Source organism: Vicia villosa, linkage group LG3, assembly GCF_029867415.1.
Source record: "Vicia villosa cultivar HV-30 ecotype Madison, WI linkage group LG3, Vvil1.0, whole genome shotgun sequence".
Classification (NCBI taxonomy): domain Eukaryota; kingdom Viridiplantae; phylum Streptophyta; class Magnoliopsida; order Fabales; family Fabaceae; genus Vicia; species Vicia villosa.
Genome location: NC_081182.1, coordinates 29,032,404 through 29,053,176, shown reverse-complemented (window position 1 = coordinate 29,053,176; position 20,773 = coordinate 29,032,404). Strand labels below are relative to the sequence as shown.

The following is a 20,773-nucleotide window of genomic DNA, read 5'->3' as shown; positions in this document are numbered from 1 at the left end:
ACTTCTCATCTATTTTCAAAACTTTCATCTGGTATTTGAAGGGCATTATTCCCGGTGAAACTCTTCAGAGACCTATGTGACCTATTGTCCATCTTCACTTCTTCTATTTTCAAATCAATAAAGCATTTAAAAAGTGAGCTAAGCAATTAAGAGCCCGTGGATAACCATGGATACAAAGGGTGCTTAAAACCTTCCCTTTGTATAACCAACCCCCCGAACCCAAAATCTGTCAAAAGGTCTTTCCTGTTCTTTTATGCCTTTCCTAAATATTGGACAAAATAAAAGTCGGTGGCGACTCTTGCAAAAATATAAAAAATAAAAAAAAGAAAGAGCAAGGAGTCAGTTCGCAAAAATCGAGTTTACACCTATATTGGAAATCAATTTCCGTTAAGAAAATTGGATTTCTTTGCATTCTGCGTGCAGGAAATCGATTTCCCCATATTGCAAATCGATTTCCTGAGACTGCATTGGAAAAACAAATTTGAAAATATCATAACTTGAGTTCCGTAACTCTGAATTAGGCGTCGTCGGAGGCGTTGGAAAGCTAACGGAAAGGGCTACAATTTGGCTAAGCTTCCATAACCTTAGCATGCTCCTAAATATTAATAAAATCCATGTGTATATCATGATTAATAAAAACAAAACTTAGTGAGGTAAACTTTAGGGTACATATTGAGAAGGATTAACGGAGGTTAACTAAAAATATTGTATCATGAACAAGGGTTATATAATGAGCATAAGGGTAGTAACGGTGCTATGCTTGTTACTTATATGTGGTTGTCCTTGCAATGCGATGTCCAAGGATGCTCCCAGACCATATATTGAAGGTCCTACTCGGGTGTGACGCTCGAGATTGATTGGTGCTTCGTAGTTCAGGAGTAATCTTCGAGGATGGACTCCCAGGGATGCGAACCAATACCTTCCCCTCTTTGTATTCATTATTGAGAAATTGAATTGTGAGATGCAATTCGATGTTAATTCTTTGGCTTTGAGAAATTGAATTTGTGAGATGCAATTCAATGTTAATTCCATGACTTTAAGGAATCGAATCGTGAGATGTGATTCGATATCAATCCATGTTTCTTATAGTCTATATTATTTAACAATTGTATGTTGAAATAAGGATTTCCAGTAAGGTGAAGTGAGATGCTTCGGAACTGGAAGGAAATAGTCTTTCCGCTAACAACATTGGTACAACCTTGTAGAACCTAGTGGACCCTGAGATAGGGAAACCCACTGAGATTAGTATCTCACCCCATTCCTATTATTATTTTGCAGGTGCCTCTTCTCAGGAGAAGGGAAAAAGCAAGGAAGTTTAGAGATGGGCGTGATAGATGTCTTGTGATTTTTCCCGTTGTTGTATTTTGTTCTCTTTGCCTACGTTATGGTTATGTATTTTGGTTTACTAGTGATGTACCTTATACATGAACTTATGGTCGTTTAGGCGTATTGTATGATTTTAGTACCACCTTTTAGCTATGTATAGCATTATTCTAGATATATGTTATGCATGGTTGTTATAATTTCTGTTCACAACCATTTTTAATGGCCTCTTTAATCTAAACTATTTTGCAAGAAATAGATGTAGTGAATCATAGCATAAATGAAAAGAAAAAATATATTGTTGATTTAGAGTAAGTTCTAAATTAGTATTAACAACATATATTTTATTATTTGATATCTTAAAATGAAAGATAAATACTTCTAAGATTTAAAAAAAGATTTAAAAATGTTTGCAATAATAAGATTTAAAAAATGAACTAATTGAATGTAATCCTTTTAACCCTTGATTATATTAAGCACTTCATTTTGTTTCTCTAAAATCAAACAAATCCAATGTCAGGAAAATTGTAAAAAGAGAAGGTAATTCTCAAAGTTGATAAAAGAAGTGCAATTATAAGTTCAATCATTGAGGCAAAAATTTATAAAACATGAAACAGTATAATATCAATCGTTGAGGCAAAAATTCATAAAACATGAAACAGTATAATATCAATCACTGAGGCAAAAGTTCATAAAACATGAAACAATCTTTTCAGCATACTGACGTAGACACGTGACAAAACATTAATAGCAATAATAATATAAAAAATGAATTAATTAAATATATAACTTAGAATAAATAATTCGATATAATCCTTATAACCCTTGATTGAATCAAGAATTCATTTGCATTTCATGCAATCAAACATATAATTAGACCTTGTAAAAATAGTTTAATTTTAAAAATTGAAATAAAAATGTAATTATAAATTGGAGACAAAAATATAAAATATAAAATTAATTAAATCTGAGATCAACTATAATAATAAAATAGGACATAATACTTATCGTGGAAGCAATATGAATGAGGTTAATTGATAAAAATTAACCAACAAATACAACTGTTGTATTATGGAGAAATTAGAATGTCAATGTATGGAACAAAGAAAGAGTTTAAATGATCAATTTTCAGGTTGATGTGAATTTTCAATTCAAATGGAACTTCATGTAGAATAATGCAAAAGGTAAGAATAAATATTTGCTAACTTAGGCATAACAGACTAATTTATTGAGTTCTTATAACCATAATTAGTATTTATCGTATTTCTTTAACGGAAATAATGTGTAACAGACTGATTTATTGAATTCTTATAATCATAATTTATATTTGTCATATTTATTTAACGGCAATAATGTGTCATTATGCAAAACTATAAATATTAGAGTAATCGTAACTGAATAATTTAGTAAAATATTATTGTCATAAATATTAAATTATTTCAAAAGTTTAAATTTATATTTTATTTTTATTTTTATTCTATTTCTATTATATATTTTATTAATTTTTCAAAAAATTGAAAAACTATTTTTAAATAATATTGTTAGAAAGATGGTTTAATAATATTGCTAAAAAAGAGTGGTATATAAATGCTAGTAATATTGTTTAAAAAAGAGTGGTATTAGAGTCTATGTGGTAAGACGTATTTTTAGGCTTATAGCTTATGGCTTATAGCATATAAGCTCAAATGACAATTTAGACTCGTTTCGTAACGGTCTAGACATCACGAGCTTATAGCTTATTTTGCTAGCTTATAGCTTATTTTTCATACGCTATTTCAAATAGCGTTTTAGCTTATAGCTTATCATTTTTTCTTCCTTTTTTATCCTTATTATTTTAACAAAAAATCCACTTCTATCTTTTTGTTATGAAATTAACCAAAATAATATAGATGAAGGAGAGATGATAGAGAGAAAAGAAGAGAAAAAGTAATATTGTATTATCATCTTTCAAGTTGATAGCTTTACATTGCAAAGTGGTATCTATTTATAGGATATTAGGAAGGTGAAAAATCATAACCTTACTATACCACTTAATAGGGAATATGAAGATGAAAGATAAGAATATATATGGACATCCACAATAATATTTATTCATAACACTCCCCCTTGGATGTCCATTGAGGATATGCCTCGTTAAAACCTTACTAGAGAAAACCCAGTGGGAAAAATTCTAGTGAAGGAAAAAGAGTACAATATCCCTTGAATGTGAATTGCCTCGTTAAAAACCTTACCAGGAAAACCCAATGGGACAAAACCATGGTGAAGGGAAAAAGAGTGCAAAACATATGTATATCTCCCCCTCGTGCAAACATTTATATGTGTGACGATATTCTTTGTAGTCGTTGCTTAAAATGTCTTCTTCGAAGTGACTTCATGTAGTGCTAATAGTTATGCAGGATTTGATGAAGTTGTTGCCATGAGTTGTTTCATAGATCTCCATGAAATGGTTGTACCATCACATGTAAATAAATAACTTCTTTCTGATCTACCATTGTGAGAATCAGACAAGTAACCTGCATCTCTAAGATAACGAAGTATATGTTTGACCGCTTTCCAATTTCTTCGTATAGGTGAATAATTCTATCTTACTTATAGATTGACCGCAAATGATATATCATGATGTGTATATTTAGCAAGGTGCATTAGTACTCCAATTGCACTAAGATATGGTACTTCCGGACCAAGCAATTTTTATCCTTTTCTCGAGGCCTAAAAAGATCTTTCTCCACATCTAATGATCTAACAACCATATTGGAGTAGGCAACATGTGACATTTGTTCATATAGAATCATTTCAACACTTTTCTATATAGCCTTATTGATGTACAAATATTCTTTTGTCCACATGCTCAATTTGCAAACCTATACATATTTTGTCTTTTCTAGGTCCTTCAGCTCAAACTCTTTATTTAAACAATTTATAGCTTTTGGAAGCTCTTCAGGAGTTCCAATAATACTTATGTCATCCACATAGACAACTATTATTGCAAATACTTTTCCATAGTATTTTATGAAAATACAAGGACAAATTGAGTTATTAGTATATTCATCATTTAGTAAACATTCACTGAGGCGATTATACCACATGCATCCAGATTCTTTCAGCCCATAGAGAGACTTGTTCAATTTGATGTAGTAGTTTTGTAGAGATCCACAATTACGTGCCTCTGGTATATTGAACCCTTCAGGGAGTTTCACGTAAATGTCACTATTAAGTGAACCATATAAATAAGATGTCATTACATCCATCATGTTCAAATTAAGCCCTTCATGTGTTACAAGGCTAATTAATCATCAAAAATCGATTGAATCCACTACGGGTGAATATGTTTTATCAAAATCAATCTCAGGTCTTTGTGAAAATCATTGAGCAATAAATCAAACTTTATATCATTCTTATTTTTCTTTTTCACAAAACTCATTTATATCCAATTAGTTTCACACCTTGAGGTGTTCGGACTACAGGTCCAAAAGCGAGTCACTTGTAAAGTGAGTTTAATTCTTCTTCAATTGAATATATTTATTTTGGCCAATTCTCACTTAGTCTATAATCTTTAATAGACTTTGACTCATGATCCTCGTTATCATTGATCACTTTTAGCGCTATATTGTATACAAAGACATTGTCAATATTGACTTTATTTGGTTATCTCAATTCCGGTTCCATTCCATTTCATCCATGACATAATTTATCGAGATCTCTTTATTTCATATTTCAAGTACTTGATTTGTTCTTCTGGAACTGGAAATTAAATTAGATCAAAGTGCTCTTAGCATTTTCATATCCTCACTTGGGTCATCTTTAGTTTCTTTTCTTAGTAGAGGACTTTTAACATTGGAACCGACTTTCATACCACGCTTCAGACGCAGCAACAACTCATTTGCAATATTATATTATCCAATAGGAGAATCCACTTTGAGTGGAGTATTATCAGCTGATAATTTATTTCATAAACTTTGCAAATGAATAATATTTTGAACTTTTGGTTTATATTGATTTGTACGAGGATCAAGACAACAATTTATTTTAAATTGTTCATTTGAACTTCTTGTTCATGATTTTAGTTGTTCATTTGAACTTCTTGTTCATGATTTCAGTTGCTTATTCCCTCCCCCTAATATTGGGAAAATTAATTTATCAAGTGATAATCAGCCTACTGGGCTGTAATCAAGTATTTGATTATTTTCTCAAATTATATCCTCAAAATTGAGATTCATATTAATTATATTTTTCCAATATTCTTTCAAGACTCATATTAATGTATTGTATTGGAGCAATTGGAATATACACAACACATCCAAATATTCACTTAGATGAGAAGTATTATAATAAATAGGTAGGAGTAAGATATAGTATCTTGTTGGCTTAATGCGAATAAATATATTAATATCATACTTAGGGTGTTTCAAATATATAATTTAGAATTGATGATCTCATAAGTATCAACCATATAATTAACTTTAGACGTCTAAAGAATGGATCTTCGGGTCCATTTTCTATTTATGAACATATATTATATGATATTTAATATCAATTTTAATAATATATGTGATACTTATACATGAATTTCTAAAAAATCCAGAAAATAAGATCTTAGTCTAATTAGTTGAGAAAATAATTTCACAAACTTCTGGTTGTGAATAGAGACATATGCATGATATTTTAGTCGATGCAACAGTTAATGTCATAAAAATGCAATTTCTCAAATTTTTATTTTCCTTTAGAAACACACAAAAATTTAATGGATTGAAGAAACTTCTGGTTCTTCAATACAAATTATTCGCATCATATTATATCCGAGATGACCCAACCGATTTTACCAACGACACATTTAAGTGTAATTTGTAAACTACTGGTTTACAATTACATGTGCTTAAATTGTACTAATATAAGTGTAGTACAAGCCCGAGGGAAAAAAGACGGTAGCTTTTCTATTACACATTTTCTGTCCAAATTGTGTTGTGTAATACAAATATATTTGATACCTCCAATATAATTCAAAACCAATATAATAGTATCTCATTATTAAACACTTTAATCAAACACATTCATATGAATATATTATCATATAATTATCAAACAATTACCCCTTATAAAATTAAACATATTTAATCATACAATATTATATCACTAAAATTATATCGTCATATAATTAATTTGATTTACTATCCTTCAGGGATGGATAAGTTCTTCAAGAACTATACAAATAATTTATTTTTCTATCCTTCAGGAATGCTTGATAAGTTCTTCAGGAACTATAAAAATAATTTATTTTTCTATCCTTCAGGGATGCTTGATAAGTTCTTCAGGAACTATATAAATAATTTGTTATAAACAATAATCTAATAAAAATATAACCATCCTCCTGGGATGCATTAAAATTATTTGTGTCATTTTTCTCAAATGACAATCTTTTAATGAGCATATTACAAATTATGAATTTTCAGATCGATACAAAAAAAATGAAATCCTTCTTGGATTCAATAATATTATAGATACGACCTTTTAAAGGGGATTGAACGTTGAATTCTTCTGGAATTCATCAATTATTAATAAACACAATAATAGATTAAAATCAATCTTTGATCAATAATTTGGAGATAGTTTAATATTAATCTTTAGTTCTACAAATATCACATCACAAACTATTTCCATAAACAACGGTCAAGAAAAATTATTCTTTGTGCAATCCTTCAGAGAGGTTAAAGAGATATAATATTATTGTACAAGGTAAATCAATTTCTCTACAAAATATATTAAAAAAAAACATATTTATATGAAGGAAAAAATAGTAACAAAAACATGAATTGTATTATATTGGTTCAAATATATTAAGATTAGAAAAATAACGTAGAACCTGGCTATATCATCACTCGCGTTGTAGAGTATCGTGTTGATAACGTGTTATGAAATTAACCAAAATAATATAGATGAAGGAGAGATGATAGAGAGAAAAGAAGAGAAAAAGTAATATTGTATTATCATCTTTCAAGTTGATAGCTTTACATTGCAAAGTGGTCTCTATTTATAGGATATTAGGAAGGTGAAAAATCATAACCTTACTATACCACTTAATAGGGAATATGAAGATGAAAGATAAGAATATATATGGACATCCACAATAATATTTATTCATAACACTTTTAAAATTTATTTTAATTTAAAATGAAATAATTATGTATTAAGTAACTTTTATGGCATTTTACATTGTATAAGTTAGTTGAACCGCTAATTTTACCAAACACTTCAATTAACTTATCAGCTATCAGTCTCAACCATCAGTTATAAGCTCTAAGCTATCACTCATCAGCCATCAGCCATAACCTATAAGTTATCAGTTAACTTATCAGTCAACCGCTATTTTTACCAAACAGACCCTTAAAATAGAATATTAAAATAAATAGAAGAAAAAGAAGTGGTTACAAAATTGAAAATTGATTATTCAGTAATTATGTATAAACAATAATAAGAGATATGAGAGTTACACAATATTAAACGGACAGAAAAGTTACACAATATAGGATTTAAAAAATTAAAGGGATATGATAATTCTAAGAATAGAAAACTATAATATTTTTTATTAATTTTTCAAAGACTGAAAAAATATATTTAAATAACAATTACTAATGAAATGTTATGAGAATTCTAAGAGAGGTATAAAAATTGTCAAACAAAAATAATAATAATCTATGAGTATATATTTTAATTAATTTATTAAAAAAATTAAAAACTATTTATTAGAAATAATAATAGAAATAATATTAAAATTTCAAAATTCCGAAATTTTAAATTTATATTTTATTTTCATTTGTATTTCTATGAGCATATATTTGTATATATATATATATATATATATATATATATATATATATATATATATATATATATATATATATATATATATATATATATATATTGTAAAATGAAAAACAAATTTTTTGAACTTTGAATTTTTCAATGTCTTACTGTAAAAAATAAAATTGTTTAAAAAATTTATAATAATATTAAAATAAATAAATAATAATATTATTAAATTTTCAATTTTTTATATATTTATTAGTAACGGAAAACAAATTTTTTGAGTTTTGAAAATTTCAAGGTTATAAAGTATAAAAAATTGTCTAATAAAAATAATAATAATATTATCGCCCTAGTGATCACATGCATTAAAATGTGTTTTTGAATCTTATTGATGAAGTTATTTTCTCATTAAAAAATAATAATAATATTATAATTCCAAAAGTTTTAAATTATGGTGTGTGTATATATATATATATATATATATATATATATATATATATATATATATATATATATATATATATATATATATATATATATATATATATATATATATATATATATATAACTTAAATGCTTATCATTTGAGATTTTTCTATTATTTGTAGGTCTATTCATTTCAGATTTTTTGATCATATTATTTATTTTAAATTTTCAAAATGTTTGATTAAATTTTATTAATTATTAAATTCATAATACATATAAAAGTAGATTAATTTAAATTATAAATTATAATTTACGATATATTTGTTTGATCATTTTTTAAAGAAAAAATTATTATATATTTATATTTAAAATAAATATAGATTTTTATAAAATATTAAAAACTTGAAAAATTTTGTTTAGATTGAGAAGCTTTGTGAGATTGCCAAATCATCATAATTTATTTGATATTTATATTTAAAATAAATATTTATTGTTATTATTATTATTATTATTTTATTATTTTTATTATTATTATTATTATTATTTTACTATTATTATTAGCTAGATACTATATTATTATTAATAGTAGTGGCTTAATATTATTATATTATTATTATTATTATTATTTGAGAATTAAAGATTTTTTGTATAAAAGAAAGAGAATTAGGATATTAAGATATAATAGTGTTAATTGAATATATTATTATTACTGATATTTATGGTAGTCGTTATTATATTATTATTGTTATTACTATTTTACTATTATTATTAGTTAGATATTATTTTATTATTATTAATATTGGTGATTTAATATATATTATTATAATTTATTTTAATATTATTATTAATTGTGGTATTGAATTGGAGTTGGTGTGAAGAATTAAAATAAGAGTGATAAAAATTCTAAATTTTAATATGATGTCACATAAGCATTAGAATTTTAATATGATGTCACGTGAGAATTAGGGTTAGGATTGTGTCCAAGGTTGTCATCAAGACAACCTTGGATTTAGATTAAGTAGATTAGGGTGTGAAGAGAGAGAGAGAGAGAGAGAGAGAGAGAGAGAGAGAGAGAGAGAGAGAGAGAGAGAGAGAGAGAGAGAGAGAGAGAGAGAGAGAGAGAGAGAGAGAGAGAGAGAGAGAGAGAGAGAGAGAGAGAGAGAGAGAGAGAGAGAGATGGAAATTGGCCTCCCCAAAGTGTAGAAATTGTAAGTTATTTATACAAGTAAATTAGGTTAATAAAAATGACAACAAAATTAATAATTAATTAATAAATCACAACTCTAAATTAAATATGATTTGATTTTGATTTCTGAAATATTTAACTAATTATGTTGATTCTTTCCTAAACTATAGAATTATGCAATATTTACAAATGTGAATAAAATCTTTTTGTATTTTAAAATTTTTTTTTTACTAAAATGCATAAGAATTAAGTGAAAAAAATGATTTTTAAAATATACATAAAATAAAAAAATCAAATTCAGATTAAATAATAATAAAATATAATTTTTTGATTTTTGAATATAAATGGAAATAAAGTTAGTAACAAATAATAAGTAAAAAATGTCAAAATATGAGAAAGGTGGGATTCGAGCTCATGACCCTATACTTGCAAGCTTCACCTCTTACTAGTTGTGCCATTTCATTTATTTGAAATAAAGAGGCATTATAAATAATATGAAGGCAAGGCGCCCGGGCAAAATTGGGGTATAACAGCTACCTCTATTTAATTACCCTTCAACTCGAAAGAGCGAAACATGAAGCCTTCGCACGTTTGTGGTGGAGGATAATTAAATATAGGAAGACCCTTATTTTGTTCTTTAGGAGGAAGAACTATATGAAGGATCAACTTGCTGAGGATATGCGGGTGAGAACCCATCCACAGTTTGATGTTGTACCTTCGATTCTTGATTTTGCCTTGATAGACATTTTCAACGCTTTCGACCGGGCTCCATTTCGAGTTGTAAAACTCAAGTTATGGTCGAAACATTAAAAGGTCACTTTCAATCATGTGTAAATCAATTTGCACATCCTTGTAATCGATTGCACCTGAAGCACAACATAAAAAAATTTCATTTTTCACAGTGAGCAATCGATTGCATCACCCCTCCAATCGATTGCACACTAAAACAGAAGCAAAATAACACATTTTCACATGTGAGCAATCGATTGCACTCTCCCTCCAATTGATTGAACACTGAACCAGAGCCAAAAATGCTACATTTTCCTGCATAAATTCCAGACCTAAAAGGATTCTAACATATCCTAATCCATCCCAATCTGAACCCCACATGTATCAACAATCCAAGACACATATTATCATCATAGGAACACATTTCTCACCATCTAATTAAACATGCAATGCATCATTCTTAATATGTACCCAAACATGCAATTGCCCCCAATTTCCTACCCAAGTTCTATATAATGGAACTCACATTAATTGAAGATGATGCTACTGAAATCGACAATGGAAGAAGAGCAATTTACAGCTAGGTTTGATTCTTGAAGCATGCAAGATGGATGAATGAAGCTTGGAATGACTATTTTTCTTTTCCTCCTCCTTTCCACATTTTCTTCCTTTTTCTCTTAACAAAATGTGTTTTTGTTCAAATGATGGAATGTTGTGTAGAATCCAAACAACCCTTAAGTTTATTATTTAATTTGTATAGAGACCAAAATGCCCTCAACCTATGCAACAATTATCGATTTGCCATTTTGTTCCATTCTAACCAAATCCTTAGAATTTCTACTAACTTCTCTTTTCTTTATTGTCATTAGGTTTATTAGTCTTCATTCTCATGCTTAGAAAATTTGGGATGTTGCATGTCCTGTCTCATGTACATTTTTAAAATCAAACACAGAATAATTAAAGTTGTATTGTTCAATCCCTTATTTTTTTAACAAATCAAAACATACCTTAAATTAACTTGTATACAAAGGGTTACTTATGAATAAATATCATTAGTTAATTTGAATTTTTTTCCCAACAATTTCATAAACCAAAATATAAATAACCTGTTTAAAAATTAAGGACCTTGACAAAAAATGTTTAAAATTTTAACTAGAAAGAATGATATTTAAAATACAAGATTAACCGTAAGTAAAAATATTTATATTGTTTTTCTAAGTGTAATAATACTTCAATAACCATAAATCATAAACATAACTATAGGGGGGTGTGTTTGGTTCAAGGTAGTGCGAGGGGAGGGAAGGAAATATTTATAATGAAATGTGTTTGGTTCAATTTTTAGGAGGGGAGAGGAGGGGGGAGAGCAAAATTCCTCCAAGTGACACTTTTTGCGTCCCCCGAATCGGAGGGGTTCGGAGGGGAGGAGATGAGATTTGAGTTTTAATATTAATTAAATTAATATATTTACTAAGATATCCTTAGTTTTATTTTCTTATTTTAAAATATTATTTTCTTTTATGTTCGTGTTTTTATTTTTGTGATTTTTTCTCTATTTCTTCCATCAACTTATTATAATTATTCTTCACCTTCAAACTATTTTTTATTTTTTTATTTAATAAAAATTACAATTAATGTAATTTTTTGTTTTTTATTATAATTTATTTTATGTATTCAAAAGTTGTTATCAACGCATAGTTTATTTTGTGTCGAGAGTTATAATATGAATCAAGTATACTCAATTTTTTTAATATTATGCAATAAGTTATGACTTTTTAATCACTCAATTATATAAATATTATTTCTAAAAAAATTATTACATTTTCACTTTTGAATATCAATATATCATATCACTTATATAAAATTACAAGGATAAAATTGTAAATTATTATTAAAATCCCTCCCCTCCCCTCCCCTCGTGAACCAAACATATTTTTAAACGAAATTCCTCTCCTCCCCTCCCCTCCTCTCGTTTGAACCAAACATATATATAATTACAAAAAAATCCCTCCCCTCCCCTTCCTTTCCTCCATTAAAATCTCTCCACTTCCATCTCCCTCATTTGAACCAAACAGACCCTAGAGAATATATCTTGCCACCCACCAAATTATACATGGCACCCTCCAAATATGGCGTTTTTACCAAATTATCCCTGTAAAATACCAGATTTTTTGAAATTTTTGGTACCGTACCAGAAATTTTGTTTGATTTACCAATTTACCGTGCCTGATGCTATATATCGAAAATTTAAAATTTCCGGTACCAGATATTTCAAATTTTCAGTATGTAGCAGAAGTTAAATTTGAAATCGAAAATTTTAGATATTCAGTACCGGAAATTTTAAATTTCCAGTGTGACTTCAGTTCATAAAAATACCAGAAATTTTAATTTTCTGGTAATACAGGGACTTAATTTTTTTCCTTTTTTTAAACTTGAATAAAATACACCGTGAAATAACGAACCGTCTTAATATATAAATAGAATAAATGACATGCATAGATGCATTACAAAAAAACTACAATCACTTCCTAGACAATTTTTTTCTAGTGTCTGAACCGACCCGCATATGCTGATTTCCATATTTTTGCATCATTAGAACAATTCTTCCTCCAACGATCAGTGACGGGAGGCAGTGGACAATCAGATCTCAACTTTACCTGAACCCAATGATTATCGTCGACAAAACCAACAACAATGATTGTATGTCGACTCGTGTATGGGGGTGGAGCTATGAGAAGCGGGAAAAATATTATGTTCATTTTCATGGAAAGAAAAACAAGTACAACACTATATCTAGAATCAATAGGGTAACCCATATCAGGAATTGACATCCATTTCTCCTTACCCTGAACACGTAAGTGTTTTACGATTAATGAATTACTAACATAAGAGACAGTGTCATAGAACAACTTGGAAAACAATTCTTCGTGTTGATGGATTTGAGTATGCAATTGTCTTCGAACATCATAACATGCATCTTGCCTCCATCCTAATGCAGGTGAAATACAACGGAAACCATAGTTTCCATCTAGTTCAACATCAATAATATCATCGATGTATGGATGAAAGAAAGCAAGAAACTGTGACAAGTACCCATGTGTTGTTCTAATGTAACAACCACATCTCTCCTTGATCGCACCAATAAATTTTGACTCTTTCTAGTTCCTTTCCAATGAGTTGTATACACTGTCTTGAAATAAAACTGTGCAATTTTGAATAGAATGGAGTGTTATATTGATGCTCAATATTGACGATACTTTTTTGAAACGACACTCTTATGGAACCTAGCTGCAACTTCAACATTGTGTTCACAGCATCCCAGCTCGAACATAAATCACCACGGCTTGTCGTCAACATGTTCTTCAGTCTCCAATGTGGAGACTCCGCCCTAGAAATCATGAACACATTAAATAAATAACTTACAAATTAACATAAACAAATTTCCTGTAAGAAGAAGAATGTACCTGTTTTTTGTTGTGTTCCCTAAATGAGTGACTCTGTTAGTTCATGCAGAAACAAACCTTTCTTTATATGGTGTTAACCATGTTTCTTTCACATACTTTAAAAATGATGAAATGTCATCACTTACACTCTCAAAGTGGTTCATATGTACATCAAATTCATCTTGTGTATTTGAATACATCATGTTGTTCCATTGATCCATAACATGTTCTTGTATTTCTGATTTCACATACTCTTTACATTTCATGCTAACGTTTTTTGAAATATGAAACGTACACAGCAAATGAGACACATTTGGGTACATTGTTCTCGGTCCGTCATCATGACATTTGGAAGCAACTTCTCAAAATAGAACATGTGAAGTTCTCTTCCCTTTAAGCTTATGTAGTGCACATATGAAGTTCTCTTCCCTTTCACGGTTCCAAATATGCAAAAGCAACTGAAAACGTCAATTTTGTTGATGTAACACCAACAATCTGAAGCAGTGGTAGCCGGTACCTGCACGATTAAAAAACGCATTCAACAACCAACTCATTCAACATATTTTTAAGATGGGAAAAATCAAAATTAAAATTCTCACCTAGTTGTAGACACAATATATGAATTCTTCCTATTTATAGACCAACACATGTATTTCTCTTGGTGAATAAGGCTCGATAACATTTGCATTTTTGTCATTGCACCTCTCTTGCCCAGTCTGCATGTTGCTCTAACTCGGTATATCTGGGTAATACTCGTGAGATTTTATGGGCCTTTGTCTTTCAAAGCATACACGACGTACCTTGGTGCCATATTGTACTTCGTCATGTCATTCACAAACTTTCTTTCATCATCTTTTAGACGGCTCAAGATGTCATGACCTACCAAATCCTTATCTAATTTATGATTGTGCATCCCACATGTAACCATCACCTTCCAACCAATATCACTCGGAATAGATCTCAACCTAAATGGGCATCTAACCTTCATAGTATAATTGCCATCAGATCCCACATTTTTCTTTTGTAGTTTCCTCCTCTCTCACAACCCATAATAAATTTATCCTTCCTCTCTCGCATTCCATTAGCAGGATCGGATCGTAGCAACAGCAATACCATGAGTTTTTCTAATTGACCGTGCCCATTCTAGAACCTTATCTCGTGAATAAAAAATGTGACAATCACAAAAATGTATAATTAGATAACTTCATCGATTTATAAAAAACAAAAAAAAAATTGTGTATGAAGTCCAATAAACTCACTGTATCTATGATGAAGTACTGCGTAAGTTCAGTACATGAATCCGTAGAAGCTGAAGTTGTTGATCCAGGACCGCAAAGATATAAAACTTCATCTTCCATACCGGAAATTTAGGTTCTAAAGAAATCTCTGGCACCGAAAATTTGGAATTTCCGATATTTGGTTTTCTACCAGAAATTTGTGAAATTTCCGAGACGGCGTAATGTTTTGTAAATCGCATCGGAAAATTTTGAAATACGGAATTTTGTAAAAAAAAACAAAGAATTTTCGATATCGACCAAAAAGGTGTATCGAAAATTTGCTCTGCGACACTGAAAATTTGCTTTTTTGATGATTTTTGCTACAATAATTTTTTTTCAAAAAAATAAAAAAATTTGAGTAAATAGTGTTACAAATATTTTGGAAATAACGTAAAATGTTGGAGTGGCATGTATAATTTGGGGTAGCTTGTATAATTTCTCTAACTATAACTATAGGAGTTTCCTCATATATGTATTGGACCTAATTATAAAATTGGACCAAACTAAAACAGTAGTATAAATATATGGTTATACTATTTACACCTCCTTTTAACTTCTAGGTTTTTCTGCTTCTACATCTCAATTTTTTCTTCAATTTCTATTCAAAAATATTTTTAATAATATATACACCAAAATTATTAGTTAATAATATTACGTTAGTTTCCAAAAGAAATTAGAGAGATAATAATGATATCATATTTGCTTACACTACTAGAAATACTCATATTACCTGCGGAATTTCCTGCGGAAAATTTTCCGCAGGTATACCTGCGAATTTTCCTGGGAGTTTATTAAATAAAATAAATTTCCTGCGGATCCAGCATTGGCAGCAAATTCCGCAGGAATACCTGCGGATTTTCCTGCGAAATATATATTTTAAACAAAATATCCAACAAAAATACAAAATTCGCAGGTAATTTCGCAGGAAAATTTCCTGCGGAACTTCCTGCAAATATCAACTTTCATTAACAACATATTGTAATACAAAATTCGCAGGTAATTCCGCAGGAAAGTTTCCTGCGAAATTACCTGCAGATTTAACATATTTCATTATTTAAATTTATAAAAAATTTAATCATTATTTTTTAATCTTAATTTTTTTCTATGTCATTAATTATTTTTATAATGAATTTTATTTAATTTTTAATTTTAATCTTAATTTTTATAAAGTCTTGGTTCGTTTATTCTTAACCTTGAAATCCTATTGTTTGTTTTCAATGACTAGATGATGTTTTATCAAGACTAAATCGTTTATCTCTTGCAGGTTAAAGGTGAACCGAACATATCTTACATCTGCTCTAGGTACTATAGAGCTCTTGAGCTTATATTTTTGCGCAACGGAGTACACCACAATCATTGATATTTGATCAGCTAGTTGCGTACTTGGTGAACTTTTGCTTGGTCTGGTAACTAAGTAGCTTCTGCAAGTATTTCGGTCTATTTACACTTACAATTCACGCGAGTACCAAAACTATAGGCAAATTTATTTTGTTATCCGCCGTTTTTTTCTGGTGAGAGTGGTGTAGACCAACTTGTAGAAATTATCAAGGTAAGATATGTTTTAAACAATTGCAACTTGGTTGACCATCTTGTTTCACCTTTCTATTTTGTTTAATGCTATTTGTATTTTGACTACCTTTAAACTCTTAAATAAAATGTATGAAAATATTTCTAATAATCATATCAATTAATAATATATTTATCAAACTAATAAAAAAATTAAAATAAAATAAAAAGAAATTAAAAGAGGATTAGGGTATTGAAACAGAGTCACGTTTCAAATCGTGGCCCCCTTCAACCTTCATCTTCCTTCATCTTTCCGGTCGCGACCTCCCTCTATCAACTCTTCTCCGATTCAACTTCCGATGAGACGAATGGCGGTGGCTCAACCTTCTCTTCCATGGCGAAACGGCGGCACGATACACAAGCAAACGGAAGTCTTTCCAACTCTAATTCAAAATTTGGGTTTCGTCTTCCTTCTTCTCTCTTGCTTCGTCTTTCATCTTCTGCTTCCGAATTTCTTCATTGTTTGTTGATTTTTGAGAACGTTGACGAACCATTGCGTATTGCTGAGGAATGAAGGTGATGCGTGTTGTTCGTTGTTGAAATGGTGATGAATGTTGAAGATTTGTTGTTGAGTTCGCTATGCTTGGTTACAGATCCGTTGAAATGATGTTGTGTGGAAACTTATGATAGTGACAACATCACTTCTTGTTCAGAGGTTTCATTATTAGTTAAACCAAACATTTTTATGCATTTCATTATATGATACAATTCCATTTTACTTTGCTGTGTATATTTGAAGTTAATGCTTCCTTTAGCTATTGCAGTAGTAGCGTTTGTGTATCCCTCCAACTATACTCACTCAGGATATTGGTTTTCATCGATAGGTATGCCTCACACTTTTGAAACACTTTTACTCATGGATTTCGAATATTATGTCTGAATTTTTAGCACAGGAATTTATCTGCTAGCAAAATTTGAAGTTGTTTCTAACAAGAAACTCTACCGCGCAAATAACTACATTATCTGCGCAAATAACTAATATGTTGTAGTTAGGTATTCTTTTTAAAGATATTGTCTGGTTCGCTACTAATTGCAATTTGCTTGTTTTGTATTTTCAGCTGCAAGGAGCCTATTGAGCCATTGTCAATTGAAGAAGTAGCTGAACGTTGCCATGCTCCAGAAGATGTACACCATTTACCTCACTGCTAAACGCTCTCCAATATTAATTTTTCAACTATGTTATTGAATCAAATTAATAAAAAGTGTTAATTAGTTAGATAGATTTTTGGTAACATTTAATTTTTCTGCAGCTTGAAGTAATTTACAAGATCATCGCGCATATGGCTGCCAATGAAAGAGCACTAATTGCTGAAGGTAACTGGAATGTTTGGTCTTTTTTTAACCCGAAGTTGTATTCTTAATGATCCTTGAATGTAGGCTTTGAACACCAATGAAAAAGCACAATCATTCAACAATTATGTTAGGTGACTCATCTCAATGGAATTCATTCTTATACAATTCAAAATCATCATATAACTTATGACATGTGTGTATATGTATCTTAAAAAACAGATAATAGATGAGATGGAAAAATGAGTCCTCTAATTACTATGCCTGTCCCAAACAATTAAAATCAACATCAGATCAGATAAACATAATAACAATCGAGTGTCGTGTACGTACAAACTTATTTATTTATGTATTAAGTGATATTTTTTATTTGGTTACACTTTGGACATATTTGGCCACAAATAATATGGAAGAGAGGACGAGAAGTGACACAGCGTTGACACTGTCAAATTCATTAACAATAGAGTTTGATTTTTTGATTTATTTATGACAGGGTTAGTATTTATGGTGAGGATTCTCAACAATTCCTTGTTGGGTTTGCGGAAAATGTTCGTGCTGCAACCATTGTGTCTGCAGCTGTGGTTCCACGTATTACCGGTAAATGACCTGAAACTCTTGCTTAATAGTATTTGTGCTGCTATCGACGTCCACCACTGCCGCTGGTCCCATTTGCCACTGTTCTTAACACCGACAACTAATCTCTGATTGACATTGCTTTGGCGTTGGGTAAGTTCTTTTTTTTCTTTCATTTTTTGGGATTGTGAGATTAGGAGCTGTTTTGAGACTGTTTTGCCACTGTTCTAATGTTGATTTTGAATATAACTCGATTATAATTTTCGTGTTATGAATTCTCGTAAGATCAGACTCAGAGTTGGAAGTTGTACAGCTTATTCTCGTAAAAGCAGAAAGTTGAGGTTACTGATATATCAGGTTTGAAAGCATTTTCTCTTATCAGCATACAACCTGGGGTCAATTTGTTTTAATCTTTTTTCTTATCACCAACTAATAATAATTTAAATTATGTGTTTTAGACTTAAATCATCTCTGTTTTACTTTTATGACTTATTGTTGTTTCTCTGAACTTTTAAAAGCTGAGAACCAAATTAAATTGAAGACCTATCTAGAAGTTAATATGGCTTTGAATCCATATGTGGAATCTATTTCCCTTCAGACTTATATTTTTCTTCTTCATACAAGTAGCTGTTTTACAAAAGATTGTAATGGATTGTTTGCTTATTAGGTTTTGAAAGTGAATGTTATCTATACTTTGTGCTTGTGTAGTTTATTATTTGAAGAGATTGTTGGAATCTTACTGATAGAAGCTGTAAAACAGACACTGAACTTGTTCCTCTGAGCTTATTTGAAGGAAATAGGGTCAGTTAACGTTTTATTTAATGCTTAGTTTCATTTTGTTTCATGTTATTATCTCATCCCTGATTACGTTGCTTTTATTAATTTCAGAATTTAAGTAAGCTCTTGTACCACATTATAGTAGAGTTAGGCCTTGTTTGGAAGTAGTGATATCTTATAAGTGTTTGTGTATAAGCTATTTATGTAACAAGAGATAAATATGAAATTGTCAGGTGAATCCCATGATGTGTGGAATGTCCTAATTGACTAAAGAATACAGTTAAATGAGCCTAAATCTAAGGATATACAATTTGTATCTGTCATAAAAGATTTCCTAAAATACTACACAAGGTCCTCCACAGACTGTTTTGTCCATGTTCTCTTATTCTCTTTCTCTTGTTGTCATAAATTTTGTGTGCAGATTCAGCTGGATGTTGATGATATTGAAAATATACTAAACAGTTTGGTTCAACTAGATGTGGTAAATACCCTTTAATTTTTGTCAAAATTGTAAATTATTTGAATGATTGTTGTCTAATTTGAGATTATGGACTGTGGTTTTAAAATGCGGCTGCGATTACATTGGAGCCTTTATATTGCGGGGATATGCTATCATTCAGCATCAATGGTGTCGGGCGTACGGAAGGATCAATGGATGCTACTAATCTTTTCAAACCAATGCTTGCTCGTGGACAACTTAGATGCATTGGGGCTACAATACTTGATGAATATAGGAAGTATGTTGAAAGGGATGCAACATTTGAAAGGAGGTTTCACAGGTTTAAGTGGCTGAACCTAGTGTGCCCGATACTATTAGTATACTTCGTGGATTGAAAGAGAGATATGAGGGCCATCATGGTGTTAGAATTTGTTGTTGCAGCTCAGTTGTCTAGTTGGTACATAACTGGTATGCTCTTGTACTCTATTAATATTTGATTACTTATGTATTGGATGGGCATGATTTTGGTTGTGGCTTTGCTAACATGGTATACGTTTGTGTTTTGTATTTGTTAAGGGCATCATCTTCTTGACAAGGCAATTGATTTAGTCAACGAGGCATGTGCAAATGTGAGAGTTCAACTTGATAGTTAGCCAGAAGAAATTGACAATCTTGAAAGGAAGAGAATGCAACTAGAAGTGGAGCTTCATGCTCTAGAGAAAGAGAAGGACAAAGCTAGCAAAGCCCATCTTGTAGATGTAAGTATAGATGCTGAGTTTTTATCTTAAGTAGGAATTCAAATTCAAATTTGCCATGTAGCATCAAATGATATATTAGACTATGAATACATATTTATTCAATGACTGATAAATAACTTAGTTAATCAAACTTTATTCATTTAACCTCAGTGTTGGACAATGGTGCAAAGTATGTGTTTTTTTGTAGT

At 29.9% G+C, this 20,773-nt stretch overlaps 1 protein-coding gene across 5 annotated transcripts; it reads left to right on the top strand.

Annotated features, from left to right (window-relative positions):
• Positions 1 to 16,942: 16,942 nt before the first annotated feature.
• LOC131660816 (uncharacterized) lies at positions 16,943 to 20,773 on the top strand. 5 transcript variants are annotated; one of them, XM_058930154.1, is made up of 7 exons: positions 16,943 to 17,147; positions 17,342 to 17,403; positions 17,513 to 17,572; positions 17,807 to 17,873; positions 17,999 to 18,062; positions 18,532 to 20,295; positions 20,404 to 20,773. In XM_058930154.1, exons 2-6 carry the CDS (start codon positions 17,372 to 17,374, stop codon positions 18,741 to 18,743), a joined length of 435 nt encoding a protein of 144 aa, XP_058786137.1. In that variant the 5' UTR covers positions 16,943 to 17,147; positions 17,342 to 17,371; the 3' UTR covers positions 18,744 to 20,295; positions 20,404 to 20,773. The 5 variants fall into 5 exon arrangements, 4 of the variants coding, with proteins under 4 accessions (XP_058786137.1, XP_058786136.1, XP_058786135.1 ...); XM_058930153.1 differs by having other exon boundaries at positions 16,943 to 17,264; positions 17,504 to 17,572; XR_009301029.1 differs by having other exon boundaries at positions 16,943 to 17,572; positions 18,532 to 18,764; positions 18,902 to 20,295.

Excerpts from the sequence above, each read along its gene's own strand:
- LOC131660816 (XM_058930152.1), top strand. The coding sequence starts at position 17,448 with ATGATACAATTCCATTTTACTTTGCTGTGTATATTTGAAGTTAATGCT. Across the intron at positions 17,874-17,998 it reads GTTGCCATGCTCCAGAAGAT|CTTGAAGTAATTTACAAGAT; the intron begins GTACACCATTTA and ends ATTTTTCTGCAG. Across the intron at positions 18,063-18,531 it reads AAGAGCACTAATTGCTGAAG|GGTTAGTATTTATGGTGAGG; the intron begins GTAACTGGAATG and ends TATTTATGACAG.